The sequence below is a fragment of the Anopheles darlingi genome, chromosome 3, assembly GCF_943734745.1.
Source record: "Anopheles darlingi chromosome 3, idAnoDarlMG_H_01, whole genome shotgun sequence".
Lineage (NCBI taxonomy): Eukaryota > Metazoa > Arthropoda > Insecta > Diptera > Culicidae > Anopheles > Anopheles darlingi.
The window spans coordinates 51,116,948-51,134,870 of record NC_064875.1 but is presented as its reverse complement, the minus strand read 5'-3'; the positions used below and the strand labels follow the sequence as shown (position 1 = coordinate 51,134,870).

General features: G+C 47.1%; 1 protein-coding gene across 4 annotated transcripts in view; it reads right to left on the bottom strand.

Moving 5' to 3' along the window:
• LOC125955780 (FH1/FH2 domain-containing protein 3) overlaps nt 1-17,923 on the bottom strand; it is a 75,320-nt gene that overhangs the window by 36,658 nt on the left and 20,739 nt on the right. For 3 of the 4 annotated variants that reach the window (XM_049686936.1, XM_049686934.1, XM_049686935.1), the window contains exons 3-4: nt 2,563-2,672; nt 1,469-1,527 (exon numbers count right to left, since the gene is read on the bottom strand). In XM_049686936.1, the coding sequence (XP_049542893.1) occupies nt 1,469-1,527; nt 2,563-2,672 (169 nt within the window). Of the gene's footprint in view, nt 1-1,468; nt 1,528-2,562; nt 2,673-10,202; nt 10,775-17,923 lie in introns of all 4 variants that reach the window. The other variant, XM_049686937.1, reaches the window with a different exon arrangement.

Sequence of the window (17,923 nt, the reverse complement as noted above, 5' to 3'; positions counted from 1 at the left end):
ACAACAACCCAACCCCGAAAAAAAAATTTGGAAGAAAGAAGTAAAGCAACCTCCGTAACGTAAAATGGAGTTAATTGAGTGAAACATCAAAGAAGCGGACGGACCGCCTCCCTTTGGCACCTGAGGCACGAGAGCACCCCCTCCCCCCCCTCCTTCACCCGTTACCGAACGACCGAAGTTATGGCCGGGCTATTGAGACGTGCCGGTGGTCCGGGACCGAGCCGTCCCGTCCGTTCCATTTCTTTGTTGTCGTCCTTCGAATAGCACGCAGTTGCAGCACGGAGTGAAGGTAATGGTTGGTGACGAAGGCGTGGCGGCGGTGGTGGTTAAATTTTCTCCAAAGTAATCCAGCTGGAATGTTTAGGACGGCGGTAGAGGAAATGCTGTGGATTGTGGTCTTTGTCTGCATCGTCACCGTCGTCGTCGTCGCAGACGTAGTTGAGTAAAGGCGAATCGAGCGGAAGGCCAGAAGCGGTCGACCTTAACCGTACCGACGTTACCCGAGACGGTGTACGTGCATCCTTTGGCTTTCGAACTTCGAACACGCTCTCCGGTTAACCTGTGATCCAAATTAAACTCCCAACGCCAGTGTGAGGAGCGGAGGCAAGGGCTACTGTTGCAATCGATTCGAATGTCTTTGGATTATTCATCCCCGGGAGTAGCCGGGAGCCGGAACACGGCACGGCACGGAATGATGATAGCTCGAACGAACGGTGCAAGTGGTTCAATTGAGCTGAGGTGCAACATGGTTAGTGCCTTTACTTTGCGATCGTGTCGTACTTGCAGCTGGCCGTAAAATCAATCCAACTAATCCAACAGCAAGCAAGAGCAGTCGCAGTCGACGGTCTGTTGATAAGGTTGCAGTCAACTGACTTGACGGGCATGGTTCAATCGACATTCGGGAAAAGTTGACTGTTTGGGAGAGATATTGTGAGGTATAGATGACATAGAACTCAATTAACTTCCTCCGAGTGCATGATAAAGTCAAATCAAATAGAGTTTTATGCTCAACATATTATGTCTTTTTTAAATGGTTGGTTGAAATTCCAGGAGAACGATCTGTACTCGGACTCCCGTTTTATGATGCTGCATCAGGCTCTGCAATAAAATCCGATTCCCCTTTCTAGGGTTGCCGCTCATAAAGTCAGACTCATGATTGCCACCGGACATTTTAAACTGTCGCTCCCAGCGAGAAACCGACAGCGAAACAAACATGAAAAGCCAAACCACACAGCACAGGCATCTCTTTCACACATCAAACGAGCAAACAGCCATCATGAAGCACGCTCCTCCTCCGCTTCATTACTCACGCCGACAATCACAGACTTCTATCGATTGACAGTTTGACCTACGGATTGCCCCATCGGACGAAATCACACGCCCGCTCGCTCGGTTCTTCCTGAACCAGAACCGGAACTGAGCACAGCAATAGCCCCAGGGGGACCCAGGGAAGGGTGGTGGAACTTACCGATGATGGAGTGAACCCGCACACTGAGCTGCGTCCGGACGACGAGGGAATTTTTGCGGCTGCAAAAAAAACGGTAAAAGAATCACAGATTGAGATAGCGTTTAATGAAGGACGGTAGGATCATAAAGAAAGCTGAAAGTTCATTTGCCAACGAGCGGAAACTGAATCTTGAAGTGGCGAGTGTCTCTGGCCGGTCTGCGTTTGCGCCTGTGGTCTGGTCAGCCGCTTTCGTGAAAGATTGTGAAATTGTGAGGCGGGAATTAATGCTTGAAGAAAACGACGAATACCAGGATCAATTAACATTTCGAAAGGACCTTTAAGGGTCGATGAAAATGCAACCCCTGACATCCACAATTCCGGGAAGCTAGCTGCGTTCGACAACTTCAAATCGAATCCAGGGATAACTATTTCATCCAATCACCGATGACACGTTCGCCTTGTTACAAGACTCTCTCTCTCGTTCGCCATAAGCGAAGCAGAAATTAATTTTCCTCATCGCGTCAGCAATTTCCGTCCCCTGATTTGGCGCCGTCTTTTTTTTTTTTTGTTCTGTTCTTCAAACTAGCAAGACGTTAAAACCAATCGGTAAAGGAACAAAAAGAAAAAAGCCCAACTCAGCACTTACTACAAGTTTGAGGATCATTAGAGCGCCCCTGGCACCGGTCGCGAACAAATGGAAGATGGAATAAAAGTTTCACAAAAAAAAACTATACCTCAAACTATACTATGGTCCGGCGTAATAATTCGTGAGATCGTGAGAACACTTTCGAAAGAAAAGGCTCGCTGAGGAAGGCCATAAAGTTGTTGAAAAGTTCGTTCGCCCAGAGCCGGTCGCCCAGAGGTTCGCTGACACACTGCTAGTGCGACACTTTTCCTCCGCCGGTGGCCGCAGTTATTCGCGTTTTTCCTTTCGTTGTGGAGCGCGGAAATGGATGCGTTTGCAATTAGCGCGCTCGGAGTGCACCGGAAGAAGCTCCATAGACTAACGAGCGGTTGGGGAATGAGGTTGCGAAGGAGCGAGGAGCGGAAAACAAATTTCAAATTCCCCGTACAGGGAGCGGGACATTGCGAATTCTTGCGTTAAATGCACTTACTTCGTGTTGAGACCCTCGATGTCCTCCGATTGCTCGGCCAGCGACGATTCCAGATCCAGGTACGCTCCGTAGTCACCATCTTTGTAGACCTGTAGCGCCGCATCGTCGAGCTGCAATGCAGAAGAGAAGCAGATTGAGATACGGTGTAATAGGGGGCAAACGATGTGGGTAACAAATGTGGCGTGTAATTTGCTGTGGTTTTGGTTTCTCGGCAGAGGAATGTTCACTTTCTTCATTTCTTATTATGTGCGTCTGCTTTATGATATTGTAGAAATTGTTATTTAGCTGTTGTAGGTATAAAAGGTTGAAAATAAACTAGAAAGAAGACGTCAATTGAGTGTGCTGACACGGTGCAGGTCCATATTTGTGGCAATGTTTTATTATTAATCATCACTGAGAGCTGTTGACGGTTTGTTTTATATATTGGCTACTCTTCCTACATAGCTATTCATCCGTAACTGTTAAAGCCCATAAATCCTGATTATATAAATGAATGTATAAATCGATACAGATAAAATTATGAAATTAGCAATCTATGTCATTTGATACAGTTTACATTTTCAGGTACAATAGGTTACTATAAATTAGGGGCTGCAGTGTTGCTCCAAAAAAGATGTACAAGAGTTGGCTATCGATATATCCGATATGATCCGAAATCTGACTACACAAATATTATCACAATCAAGGTTCATTACTTTCCTGTCCGCGTGTATAAAACACAACGTTGCAACGTTCAAGGATTGTATTTTAGGTTCGCAACAACACCTCAAACCGCATTTGCTTTCATTTTAATAATTCAAATGTCATAGCGTTAAGTTCCGGTTTAGCATAGGATTTTGTTTGTATATTTTTCTTGTTTCTTTTTATTTATGTTTGTTATAAGTACGTTCCCTCCAGGTGTCACGGCCGTCTGCGGGCCATTCACCTTTGCACCCAATAATAAAATAAAATAAAAAGGTACAAAACAACACTATCGTTGCACCAACAACAAGTTGACCTTTCGGGGTACGGTGCTTTCATTTCAATATCTTACCAGCGACATTGTAACATTGGTGTCTTGTAACAAGCAACGCCCAGCGACAGTTATGAGTGGGGCTTATCACTAAACATGAACCTTACACTGCATGCAATGATGCCGTAGTACCTTTTACTGCTCCTCGGCATGCAATGCATGCATAGCGTGCCGTTCGCACCCGGCCACGGAAACCGCACATATTCGTGCAATCTGATGAAACTACGAAAAACTCTCGCCAGATGATTGAAAGAAATGAAGAGAGCGGAGTGCACACAAAAAAAGGAGCAATTTTAGCCCACGAGAGAAAAAAAGGAACCCCCAACCCCGAGTAGACGCTGGATGAAAATGAAAATTTATTATTCAATTTTATGGTCAATGCTCATATTTTGGGGCTGCGGGCTGGTGCCCTGGTTATTTTTTTTTGTGTGGATCGGTCAGGCTGGCCATTTCCTTGTCTCTCCCAGCCCAACGGACCGAACTGGGCGAAAATGGTGAACATTTGGTCATTTCGCATCCATGCCATGCCCACATCCTGATTGCACATGAAAAAACTCACCGTGGAGAGTGAAGCATAACGAAAAACAAAATTAAAAACAAAAAGCTCCCAGAAAATGGAAAATATAATAACTGAAACAACAGCGCGCGCGCGAGAGAGGGCGGGTCGGGGACATAAAAACCGAGGAAACATGAGCTGCGATGATGCTGGACGGCGGCTGCTATGCTTCTCACCAAACCGAACATCACACCCAACGGACCGTTGCGTGATCCGTGATCGGGTGTGGCCGGCGAACACCGACGAGGGTTTCCAGGATATGGGGCTCATAAATCTTGGCGACTGCAACTGGATCATTTCCGAATCGTGCTGCACACACACACACACTCACGCAGAGACCAGGGCTACGAGCTGACCGCGATGCAGTTGCAACGGTTCGTTGCATCCTTCCTCTTTTTTTTTCGTTTTCTTTTTTTCACGGTGCAAAATTTTGTTTGTTTTTACTTCAATCAACATTCACACACACGAGTGCGCGCGTGCATTTTTGGCCATCTTTCGGCACTGTGTGACCACCACCAACTGTGGTGGTGGTTTGCGGTGTTCGCGGAGGTGTTGCTGAAAGAATGCCGGTCGCGCCATGTGTGGGAAACAATTTATCACACTTTTGACGTCCCACGATCCCGGAGATCCTTATTTGTGAGAGAAAAAAAAACGCAACACCGATCGACCGATCCAAAGGGAAGTTTTATAGGTGTGCCGGGATGGCCGCGTAAAATATGGTGTTTGCATTCGCGGGACACATAATGAACCCATGGCAACATGGCAAGTCCACTTCCAATTAACAACATTATTCATCGCCATCGCCACGTGGCCATCGCAATGTTGTGCCGTTGCAACAATTGGGCATTCCTTGTTTTTGGTTTTTTTGTTTGCAGTTTACTGTTATTTTCTTCTCTTGTAATATTTCCCTGTTGCCGCTTCTGTTCTGACTAGCGAGTTATTTACGCTCGCGTTTGTGTTGTACAATATTCCTTTCGTCCATTTCATGTGACTCGTGTTGTCTCTTGTTGGAATAACAAGTATAAACAAGCCTGTCAATGCGCGTTCCATTGACAGTTTATTGTTGTTACTATGAGTTACATTCGATCAGTGATGCAATCATAGGCATAGGACCCCCTTTCCATTTGGCAAAATTACATCCAAATGATGTTTCTACAAATCCGGCTGAACCCACGATGGCGGCGAACGCTCAAGATAAATGAAGTCATTACGAGTCGCGATCTGACAGTCACCAGAGAGCCTCAGAACCAGTCGAGCTAATGATGCATATAATTCTGTCTGGCTGTGTGTGTGTGTGTGAATGTATCTGTCTGCGAGCCTAATTTCCATATGAAAGGCTCGTCAGCGTTATGCAACTGCGTTGCGTTCGGTACTCGGTTCGAACTCGGCCCCGGCGTACACAATGGACCCACGGCAACCATTAACCATGAACTGTAACGCCTACGCATCAGGCGCCCTCCTTTGAACCGACATTCCGCGGTATTCGATCATCCAGAGACAACGTTCTCTCTCTCTCTCACTCCGCTCTTGCGAAGATTCGTGGCCCTGGCCCCTGTCACCCGGTGAACCCCGCGAAAACCTTCCCGCACTGTCCCGAGTACGTTGTTCTACCGCGTTCCGGAGGAGAATGCCGTTGCCGCCGCCGCCGCCATTGCTTTCGATTTCGTTCGACGGAACGCCATTAATTATATGCATCCTCCTCCTAGCCTACTCCCTAGCCTACTCCCTAGCCCCTATGTCACGCAGGCCACACGGTCCCGAACATAACAGAGTCATTATTATGATTTGTAGCAACACATAAGCGCGGTGGTGTGCGGTAGGATCGTCCCACCGCCCAGCCCACCCATAAAGACGATCCGCGAATGGCTCTTCGCTATTCACAATCGCTACTTCGCATTGCGGTCTAGCTCTTACCACCCCCTCCGAGGGGGCGGATCTATGCAGCTCATAATGATGCTGTAACAGTCAGTCGAACCGAACCGCGAACCGCGTGACTGTCTTGTGGCGCCGGATGCACAGAAGATGCACGACCACGAACGTGATTGAACTCCTGACACTTTAGACAGACAGCAAAGGGCCCGGATTTGGCCTCCGGAAGAATCTCCCCAAGGAGGGGGGTGGGGGCGCATCGTGGTGCAGGAACCACGGGATGATTGGTATCCCCCTCTTGGTACAATCCCAAGTGACAAAGAAAAGTGTCAAATCCTTTCTGTGTTCCTTGCCGGTTGAGGTGAAAGTTTTGATTCGTGAGCGAGTGTATCGGAAGAGGATCATAAAACGATTATGAATGTGTTGTTGGTTGGTGGTTAGGGTGATCGCGAACTGCCGATCGTGAGCCAATTTCACAATATTTTCTTTGTATAATTTAATCGATCACAATTCACGAAGTGTAGAAGATTGTACTACAAACTTTATACGATTTTCTGTAGTGCTAGGATAAATGTTTGTTCATTTAGAAAAAGTTTATACGATTCAGCATCAATGAGGCATTCAATGCCGATGCATCTTTTCATTTCACTTACACGCTCTTTACACACTAATACCTTTAACAAGTTTCTATTTCAATTCGGCAATCCATTTGGTGCCACAGCTAATGAGACTCCCTAATTGAAAGGCCGTGATACCATTGTAATCAAGTGGTTCCATTTGGTTTCTCCATTTAGTTTTGGTTGCGCTAAAGACGCACTCTAATGCTCTCTGGGTATTCAATTTACCATTTCAATTCGCTTCGTTATTTTTGTGGTCTGTAGCAACACGATCGAGACGACGAGAAAACAATCGAATTGCAACCAACACATGTCACACACACCACGTGCCACACCTCACAGCATTGTCACGCACGTGCTGGAGTGTGGAAAGTCCATTGAGAGAGCCCCAGCGTTGGCTGGATCGGAAACACTTTCGATCGATCGATCGATCGCACGAAACGATCGTTTGGCATCCCAACACCGCCATTTACGTAAGCAGCAGCAGCAGGCGCCATTTCGCATGCACCACCGCGATGCACGCACTCACTCCGGACCGGAAGCGGGTTGGTTGGTTGGCGCGAAAATCGTGCCCCAAGACGTGCCGAAACCGCAAAAACGGAGAAACTGAATGAGAATCAACGACTTACGGCCTTACGCTTTGGGCTCGCACCGATCCATCGCCCGATCCATCGCCCGCGACCAGAGATGCCCAGTGATCGATCGGTGATCGTGGCGTGGCCGAAATGTAGGTCAACCGCGACGCCATGATGCGAGATGCGGCGCGAGAGATTTTCCGGCCACAATCTACGGGATGAAGTAACAATCGTACCGTGGAACAAGCGACGGAGAATCTGCATCGTTTGCGACGATTGCGATTTGAATTTCAATAGGACATTAAGCGAGAGAGGTGGTTGGGTTCGCGAGGTCATTCCGGACAGTGACACGCCACGGCACGCCACCGCCCAACCACCAGCGAAGCGTTTAGATTGATCTCTCTAAACGCCTCTGGATTCGGCAACCATAAAAAAAACAGCCGTAAATTGGCAATGAAACTATGCTGCGCTCGGAGCGCACGATCGATGCGATAAGTCCACAGCAAGAGGAGATTGCCGGTGCCAGCATTGTTTGGACGACGCGAGATGCGACTGCAGATCCATCTTGTTGATCGATCGCTCGAAGCTCGAAACAACAATTCGGCACCGGATCGTCAAACCGGATGAGCGCCGGGTGTGCCAGTGTCCATCTGCGGCCATTTCGGAAATCGCATAACCTCACAACAATGCTCGATCGCGAAGATCTCTTCGCTTTACCGCGCATGATGGTCGGTCCATCATGATATGTGACAAGCATCAAGGCCAAAGCATGGCCCTGGGGAGAGTGCCAGGGCCAGAACGACGCCACCGACGATTGGCGGTAGAAACAACCACAGCTTTTAACATCATAATTTCCTCCAACACATTTGTCGAATAGTACTAACACTATCAGCTACCGTTTCGAAAGCAATTAACACCTGAGCACCAACCACCAGCAACACGACACGACACGACAGCGCATAAACATGGAGCGAAGAAAGTGCCCGGACACGGAACACGGGAAGTGGCAGCTTGTCGCGTCGTCCGCGATCCAAAAAACATTTTCATTTTCTATCGCCCGAATCCACGGACTGCGGCCAGCATAAAAGCCATTTCCATTAGTGACCAGTCGCGCGACAAATTTACCAATCAGGGACCCCTCGCGTACCTCCTCGAAGATGGCGCACACGTGTGTCGTGATGGTGCGTCTTGTTCGAGCAGGCATTCGAACAACAACATGGCGCGAGAGGCGAACACGAAAGTTGGCGAGCAATTTATTGTTATTGTTTTTTCGCAAATTAACGCCCGGCACGCCATTCACAGGCCAGTGAGCGGAAGAGCGAGAGGTGCTTTTCGCGTAATGTCTCGCCCAGTGAGTGTCCTTTGGCTTCGGTGACGGTCGGCAGTTGAAACCGGAAATCGAAACGTAACGCATAACGCGAGCGTCGCTCGCGCCCGCCCCCACGCATTGCTTCCTTTGCGCTTCCTTCCACAACCAAACCACAGCAAAACGTGACCCAATCCTCCCATTCATACACTCCGCGCTCTTTTCCTTTCCCTCGTCCCGTCGTCTTTTCTTCATTCCCCCGAAAAAGTTGGAAAGAAAAACGATATTCGTACGTGCACGGAACGGCTAATGTGTCTGCTTCCATGCCAGAGGTCTTAAGAGGTCTGCATTGTCTTAAGAAAGCGCTTTGGCGTACAAACACACACGGCGAGCGTAGATCTCATTTTCCAGTTTTTGATGCGTCGCCGCCACCGAGGACGGGAAGGAGAGGCCGTCGGTCAATGAATTTTATTGGTGAACGTGCCGAAAATGGGTCGCCGGCAGTGGCCATGCTGGCACGGACCAGCATGGGGGGTTGGCGGCAATATTAAAACGTTGGATGGATGACGTTCCGGTAAGTAAATGGCGTTATCTAACCGAATTAATTCAATTTGCGGAATGCGCCAATCCCGGAACGGAACGGAAAGCATGGTTGAGTACCGAATTACGAGAAGCATTTGCGCGAAACATTGACAGAATTGTGGATGTTCGCTTAGTTGCGTTTCGTTCTTCGTGTTTCGGTGGCCTGGAGATGGGGAATGGTAGCCATGTTAGGTGTATGAAAGGTCTTTTACCAGTTGAGAATGTCCTAGGGCTTTATTCAAGTTTATTTGGTAGACTTAATCATTTCATAAATGTACTTTTGATTAATAGCAATACAACAAAGTATGTATGCTGTTTAACAATCCTGCAGAATCCAAACAAAACCTTTTATTCTATCCAACAGCATGTTCTACTGTCAAACTCCTAGGAACTAATGTACTAAGCAAACAAATGAACGAATAAAATAAAACTAAAAATCAATAACTTGCTTCATGCAAATCATTTAAAGCTTCAATACGCGTGAATCTAACATTATTAAATAAATCATTGTTTGCATTTAAAAAAAAAAGGGATATTAGTTTCCCAGGCCAAATAGGATCCAAAATATGTGTCCTTACTTGACACATCTGATCTCATTTAACTGGACTGTACTTTTAAACTTATGGCATTACGCTATTCCTGCTGTTTGCTCAAATAATAATGCCCTTAAACCAAGCATTCCATTGAATTAAAAAAAAACGGAAAAGTTAAAAAATTGCAAAAATGTAAATCGTGTTTGACAAAATCGTTAATTTTTTATAAAAAAAAAATAAATTGTCATCCTTAACCATGCTTTGTACTCGTTATTTGAAATTAAGATACAGTTAATGATTGAAAATTTAGGTTTCAATGTATATCTTCGGTACTATTAGGCTAGTTCTTGCTAATGCTACACCATAATTGCAACACATGATGTTACTCAACGGTATACACCCTTAACCTAAACAAAATGGTTCTAGCTACTACAAACAGCTACAAAACCCCAGTTGACATCTAGTCCAACACCGCAACCGAAAAAGCCCAACTGTTAGCATATCAACCGCAGTCATCTACTCAGAAGTCCTTCCTCCCCCGGAACCCAACTCGACCGCAACCTCGTTTGCAACCCCCGCTCTCTGCTTACCCTTTGCGGTGCCCCAAGATGCCGGAGGAGCGCCCCGAGCTGCGTGGCCAGCGGAACGGCGCTGGCGAACGAGAAGACGGGCGCCCGGGACGGTATCGGGTACATCGAGAGACTGTTGAACGGATCGCTGTCCACGAGATACTGGACCCGCACCGTTATCAGCCCATCCGGTCCATCCATGCTGCTGGTTGCTGCTGCACCTTCGACCGTTCCTTCGTTCGTTTTTGTACGACTCACTCGACTCGCGGGATCGCGTTCCGCCACAATCGCGGTCACCGCGACGGGATTCACTTTTCACTTTCCGACACTATTAACACGCACAAACATCAACACCGCAGTCTGCAGATGAGCATCAGGCCACCGGTGGCCACTACAGCATGGCCACTAGCACGGGAACGGTGCAATCCGGTGCACCACCATGCACCATTGCGCACCGATTGGGTTTTTTTCTCTCTCTCTCTCTCTCCACGCTGCTCACTGTCGCATTATGCGGACACGCATTTTGACGCAAAATCCGGGCTCGAGGGCCTGGACTAAAGACCACCAGACTCGTAGAACGGTGTTAGAATGACCTGCGAATGGCGATAAGGCGATTGGTTGGAAGCTGAATGCTCGGCCAGGATTGTCGACCGGCCGGGACGCTAAAACCTTCGAAATGGTCACGAACGGACATGTCATCTGCCATGCTCTGGCGTAAGCCCCATGTTGACACTGGTGGCTTTCTGTTGCTTCTGCTTCCTTCTTCCTTCTCTCTGCTCGCTGCGGTTGATGTGCAGCTTCCGGTTCGACGCCAAACGGAATCGTCGGTGGAATGGCAAACTCCCCAAAGGTTCACCCAGAAAATGTGGCGCAGAATGTGGCGCTTAATGTGGTGGACTGCCAAGCTGGGCTTTCACTCGAGACCCATGACGACATAAAGCCCGACAAGGCCGGAGGGAGGAAAAGTGTATCGGAGGGGGAATGAATCTGTGAATCTGCGAAAGAATGGTTCCGTGCCCACATTCCCTTCACTTCCTGTGCACGTGAGGATTCTGCTGGTGTGGTGGGGTAGGGGTGGGGGGAAGGTGCACAAAAAGTGCAGATTAGTGCATTCACGCATTCCCAGTGCAGCTGCAGCTGCCAATCGGGGCTTCCGCTATAATGCCCTCCCTTCCTTTCTTCTCACCAACACAACATCTAACTCACAGCGGAAGCTGAAGAAGAAACGAGGCAGTAAAGTGCAGGGGAAGAGGAAGGGAGGCTAATTGATCAGGTTTTCTCTGGTTTCCCGCGTGGCCACGCGGATCGTCGCGAAAGCATTAAATCATCTCTCGTCCTCCCTCCCTCTCTCTCTCTCTCGCTCTGATCGCTCCGCTGTCATGCTGGGATTGAGTGCTTCCTGTTTTGATATCGTGGCCGCATGCGGCAATAAATAATTTTCCATTCCAACTAACCAACACACACAAACACACACACACAATCACGCGTGCGCGCGTAAGCTTGTGCTTCAAACAAACGTGCGGAAAGTCATGTAAATGACGGTTTCACTCGCGCAGTTAACCCTCGACGCCCTGCGCTACTAAGCTAGCTTTCTATCCCTTTCCGACTCGGCTTAGTGCTCGTCTAGTGTCTGCTGTCTGCCAAAGGCCCGGATTGGTCTGTCTGCATTATCACCATTTGCATGCGACGATGCGCCGTTAAGCAAATGGCTTTATAACGTCTAATGTCTTATGGTAAACATTGTGTTGGATGGTTGGTTGGTTGGTAGTCTCTGTTGCTACTGTCGAAGCCACACCAAGTAATTGCTGTTGCAGCATCATGCAGCCCATCGTGGAGACATGATTTGCTATTTTTAGTCGTGAGTCATTCGAGATTGCGAGTCACTTATTTTAAACAAACAGATTGTTTGCATAAGTCCTTCTTTGATATTATTGGATGCACACAATCATCCAATCGATTTAAGCGGTCAATTTCATCCGTAAAAATATTATTTTTGCAAATTATTTGAACGGAAACAAATAAAGAGCAAACAACAATAGCAAAGATTAATTAACCAAATCTAAAAACGAGCTTGATTTAAGTTAGGATTTTTGGTCTATTTCGTACTGCATTACTTCATCGATCAATGGATATTCGAACGAGTGTGATTTAGTTGAATAACAGAATCAGTATAACTCTGCAACAACAATTTCAATTTATGGAAAATTTCATTTAAAAAACTTTAGACTGTTTAAGCAGATAAAAAAAATTAAACTTAAAAGGGAACGATTAAATCATGGAACATATCACATTGATATAAACGGAGTAAACAACAGGAGAACGTTTCACGAAAAGAAAAATAGAAAAATCTTCTTCCAGAACACACTTCACAACACAGAGACTTCAAAGTACAGTACATCGACACTTTAGTCCAAAATCAAATCGAATCATTGTGCTATCTACCTGATCTTTAAATCGACCTGCACCATCAACACCAATGATATGTGTTTCGTTTGTCTTTCTAATTCGTCTCGATGCGAATTAAACTGCCTATTTGCCCCCTGGTTTCTCATCAGCAACACCCCGCCCAGAGAAGAAAGCTTTCTACAAAAGAAACTCGACATAACGAACAGAGCAAAGGCTACACTCGATCATAGATCGTCCGATTGCATTGATTGCACACAGCTCGTCCAAAAGAAACTATTGCATCGTCTCCCTAAGCAAGGTACTCGCCAGCTCGGAAGATGTGAAAAGCAAAAAAAATGGAAAATTGATAAAGGAAAACTCGAAGGAGAATCTTGCACCTTGCGCGATGTCGGTGCGAGTGATAGTCGAGGGGTTTTCAATTTCCTGTGCTCATCAGACACCAACTCGTTTCAAGCGTCCTTCGTTTACCTCCTTTACCGTGAGAGGTTAGAAAGAGAGAGAGAGAGAGAGACATCGTCCTTCAGTACCGATGCTATCTCGATAAACGAAGACTCATCTCATCTGACACAATGTGTTGGAACAAATCGAACTTCCAAGACGATTTCAGGCTGCTAGGGACCAAAAATTGAGAAATCGAGTTTGGAAAACTCAAATCAAACTGTCTTTGTCTGGTTCGTTCGACACAACCGTTACGACACATCGAGGAAAATCGTGAAAAATGGACACACAAAAAAAATGAGCAAATTTGTTTTTTCGCTCACTTTCCGCCACCAATAATCTTTTTTTTTTCTTCCAATCATTCAGCTTTTCCGAGCACGCCGGCCCTCGTGACGTCTATTGGGCCGCCAACATCGGCAACCAATTTTCCAAAGGCGCGAGTGCGAGTGCATTCGTTTGCCGCGGGCCACCGGCAGGCTGGCAGCCAAACTGCACGCTTCTAATGATGCCAATTTCGCACCATTCAACCGTCATCGGCATCATCACAGGCGCCTCTCCATCTCGGCCTCTCCGACCCCGATATACGGAGACGTAATCGGAATCGAGACGAGACGAAACGAGACACGGGGAAAAGGGGAGCAAAAGCGCGTGATGATAGCGCGGAAAATGTAACATACATATCCGCGGCCTCGGTCTCGGCCTCGGTCGGTGGCTTCATTCAAATATTGAATTATAATGATTGCTTGTTTCCTGCTTTTCCAGGGCCGCACACAACGCTCGGTGCCTTGCCGTGGTTTTCGGCACCGTGACTGTGATGCTCAGTGCGTGTGTGTGTGTGTGCCGAGTGTGTGAAAGAAGGAAGTAATCCGTAGCTCACACCATCCGGTTACGGTTAAAGGAGAAGAGACGATGGAGATGGGGTTGCAATGCATCGCTTCTCGATGGTAACCTTTCACAAGTGCCCAGTTCCGATTAGGAGGAGGGCTCTAAGCGCGGTTGCTGGGGGTCGTTAAGGTGGAAAAATGGAGTGTGGAACAAAAGCATACGAGCCTAATCAGCAGAAAGGGAATCAATCTCGCATATCGAGCACAAGGCGAACCGAAAACATATTTTTGATATCAGATATGAAACCTAATGGGATATGGAAACCTTTGAAGGTATTATATGTAGTGAGAAAACACTATACGAATGATCCATTTCCATTGAAACAGTATTAATTGATCAGCTCTTGTATCGAGTGCAATTTACGCACACAGAGGCCAAAGTAAATACATCTGATAGCCTTCAACAGGATAATTATGATGATCTTTAGAATCTCTTTAGTTTGTTTAATAAATATCTTGAACATTAGGTTCAAAAACATTTTTCTTTTTATTCGCTTCCGTTTTAATAATTTATCTTATCTTCGCTATGAGTATTCTGATGAAAAGTTGATGTTTTATATAATCACTTTAGGATTTCACACTAATTTCGCATTCGAAATGCAAACTGAACCTTTCAGGTAGCTCTATTCAACAAATGAATCATCTTAAATCATTGTTCGATCACAGAAGACTGATAAGAGCAGCGCTAAATCGTACAACCCCGATCATGTTACACAAATCATCCAAATTTATGTAATACAATACACCAACAGATGTTGCGCATCTAAGACATTGATTAGCTTCTATTTAATCGTTACAACAAATAATTAACCCTCTAGCGTAAAGCCTTTCCATCATCTGGAAAGGAAGCTCCTCTTCTCTGTCCCGGACGGGGGGTTATGTCGAGCCAAAAAGAGCCGAGCATAACTCGATCCCAGAATCGATGAAAGCCCCTGGATACGAATCTAATCGGCGCCACGCGGCCACCGGCGGGCGGCGTTTCGGGATGCGCCGCAATGCTTTCACTTTCCTTGTGGCGCCCACTTATGCAAACCCCACCGAAGGTTACCCACCCCGGTGGTGATGATGATGATGGCGCCACAGCTTCAGAGCCCGCACCGCAATTGGTTAGGATGACGCGCGACGCCACCTTTGCCGCCATCATCATGTGAGCATTCACTCTGGCCGGAGTGAACCCTTGCGATTGCCTCCATCCGGTTTCCGTTCGCGCGCGCCATTCGAAGCCAGCCAGCATGGGAAAACTGGCTGTCTGGGGCTGTCTGTTGGGCTGCTGTCAACGTCTTGTCCCGCAAGCAGGTTACCAACAGTTCAATGGGTACCTTCCCTCTTAGATACCCCGAGCGGCGGGGGATAACGCAACGAGTTCAACCGCATCAGACGCCATCGCATGATCGCTTTGTGCTGATCTACACACACACACGCAGATGGAAATTGATATTCTCTCACCGACCGACATCACCTACAACCAGCCCACCAATCCCTGTTACAGCATCCCGCGCTCGTGCTCTTGTACTGTTATGTACAACATCCCCCTCCTCGATAGCAATTGCTCGACATAATAACCGGGCCACCACACCGGGCGCCATTAGCGTGTGCGCGTAGACCGACAGGAGTGTTATCAAACCGATGAAATGTGGGCCACAACAACACCAGACTTCAGTTCAATCCATCACAAGTCAAGACTTTTTTTTGAGGGAGCTACGGACTGTTTTTTGTCAGTACGCTTTATCTTGTAGCGACTTTTGCGGAACTTCGCACCGTAACTGACACTAGCAGCAACACTAGACGCGTTTTAAGGAGCACAGCGACGTAGTAGTGGTGTCTGGTGCACGACCACGTGCACGAGACTGAAGGTCGTCTGGGCTTCCCCCAACTTTCCACGACAAAGACGAAGCACTAAAGCCACTTTAATGTTCGCTAATGAAGAGTGCTAATCCCATAAGAAGGTTTAATCCCTGGCCCAGGATTAACGGGTGGGCATGGTCCACTTACACCAACAAACCGATTCCAGGGCTCTGCTCGCGTGTCGCGTCTCTAAAAACCGACACTAATGAGGGCATGAGGAGCGAAATTTAATTTGTGTCAGTATCACGCACACAACGAGCATGTTGCAAAAAGCCAAATCCATTACACGGGACACTGGGCGTCGTAGCACCGGCAGCTCGTGGATTAATGTGTCTGCGAGACACTTGAGGCCTCGTCGAACTTGAGTTGACCTGTAAGGGCCCAGGCTCAGGTGTACCGCTCCAAACGGGATCCATGACATGTCTTGCGCCTTGAGAGACCACGCAGAACGCAGAACGAGATGTGTGTGTGTGTGTGTGTGTGCGTGTGTGTACATACATAGTTGCGTCGGCCATTGATGGTCGTTCCGTCCATCATCATCACCGGCGTCATCGTCGTCGTCGCCATCATCGATCGATCGATATCCCATATCGACGTCCGTCCGCTGGACTGCTGCACTTGTCCTGTTTCCACCCCACCAGCGGAGGCCTCTATCGGTCCCTGGCCCCGGGATCCACGGGGGCATCGATTACATCGTATAAACGTCAGCAAATTGCCGATAATACCCTTCAGTGTGTGCGCACCCCCGTCCCCTCCCGTATCGAGCGGTCCGGTGCAACCGGATACCTTCGCCAATGCTCCCTGCTACTCGTGCCCATCGGCGTTGCACAACCCGCCACTGATGCCGCTACCTCCTTCCCCTCCCCCGGTAGGTGGTTCCGGTTAGTCCCGAGCGTGGAGAGCGGACGAGAACTGGCATAAAGTCGGACAGGATCTGGTAACGTTCTCATGGGTTTATGAGATCCGTACCCGTGGGTGTGTGTGTGTACGGTGGTAACGGTACGACCGTGGGTGTGTGTGTGTGTGTGTGTCGGTATATCCGTGAGAGGATGATGAGCATAAAAAACATGGGAATTACATCACGCGAACCCATCAGCTGCCCCTTTCCGGTGCTGTCGAGGATGATACTTAGGCCTTACCGGACGGCGGATAAGCGGATGGATGGAAGTAGTGCTGACGCTTACGAAGTGTTCTAAACAACTTCACTTCGACCACCACTTCCTCTTCGTTCAAGGTCTCTCAATGGAACGGGGAGAGTGGTGCCAGGGATGAGGTGTTGCATCATGCGAGCAGGATATGAAGTACTTGCTAGCCGTGGCTACTCGCTCCTTCAACTCCTTTTGCTTGCTTATTGTGGAGGATAGTCTTATGTTTCACAACTGTTTGAGGCATTTCAAACATTTGACAAGACATTTGTTTAAGTTACATTCTTTTACAAAATTGACACTAGAGTTAAATATTGTGTGTTTATTTTTCAAAACGCTACCTAACGTTCCTGAAACGTTATATTTAATAGTTTTGTCTGAAAAAAGTCGTTAAATGAACCGAATTAATGGATTAAAAAATTAAACATCTTCACTTTCCTCTTCTTACACATTCATTTGAAGTGTAAAACCTAAAACACAGAATAGGTTTGAAGTTTAACAAATAAAGTAGCGAATATATACTGTTCAACTATCAACAATGCTGTAGACTGTTAACAATAATTAATCAACATTTACTGTTTTGTCTTTTGATTTGAATCTGTTATAGTTGTTCATATTGTTATGTCCTCCTACTATGAGTCAAATAAATCTATCTCTTCTCTGTAACTACCACAAATCGTTATCCGTTCAACTACAACTAGCTATTGACTTTGTAGCAACAACTTTTCCTACGAGATTCAAAAACATAAGCAAATCATTTCTATGAAAACGATTGGTGGATAAAAACCCTGTGCTTATCTACACGAACGTACACGAAACACCGAACGTCTCTTTCTCTCTCTCTCTCTCTCTCTCTAGCCATGAAACCCACATTAGAACCAATTTTAATTCGATTCTCCATCCACACATCAACACGCGCAGCAGCGCCACGCACGCACCAAGAACCTCGTTAACTCGAGCGCACCAAAAGGGAGGTGGTCTGTGATTCAAAATTGACTTGCTTAACACAACCAACGCATTATCC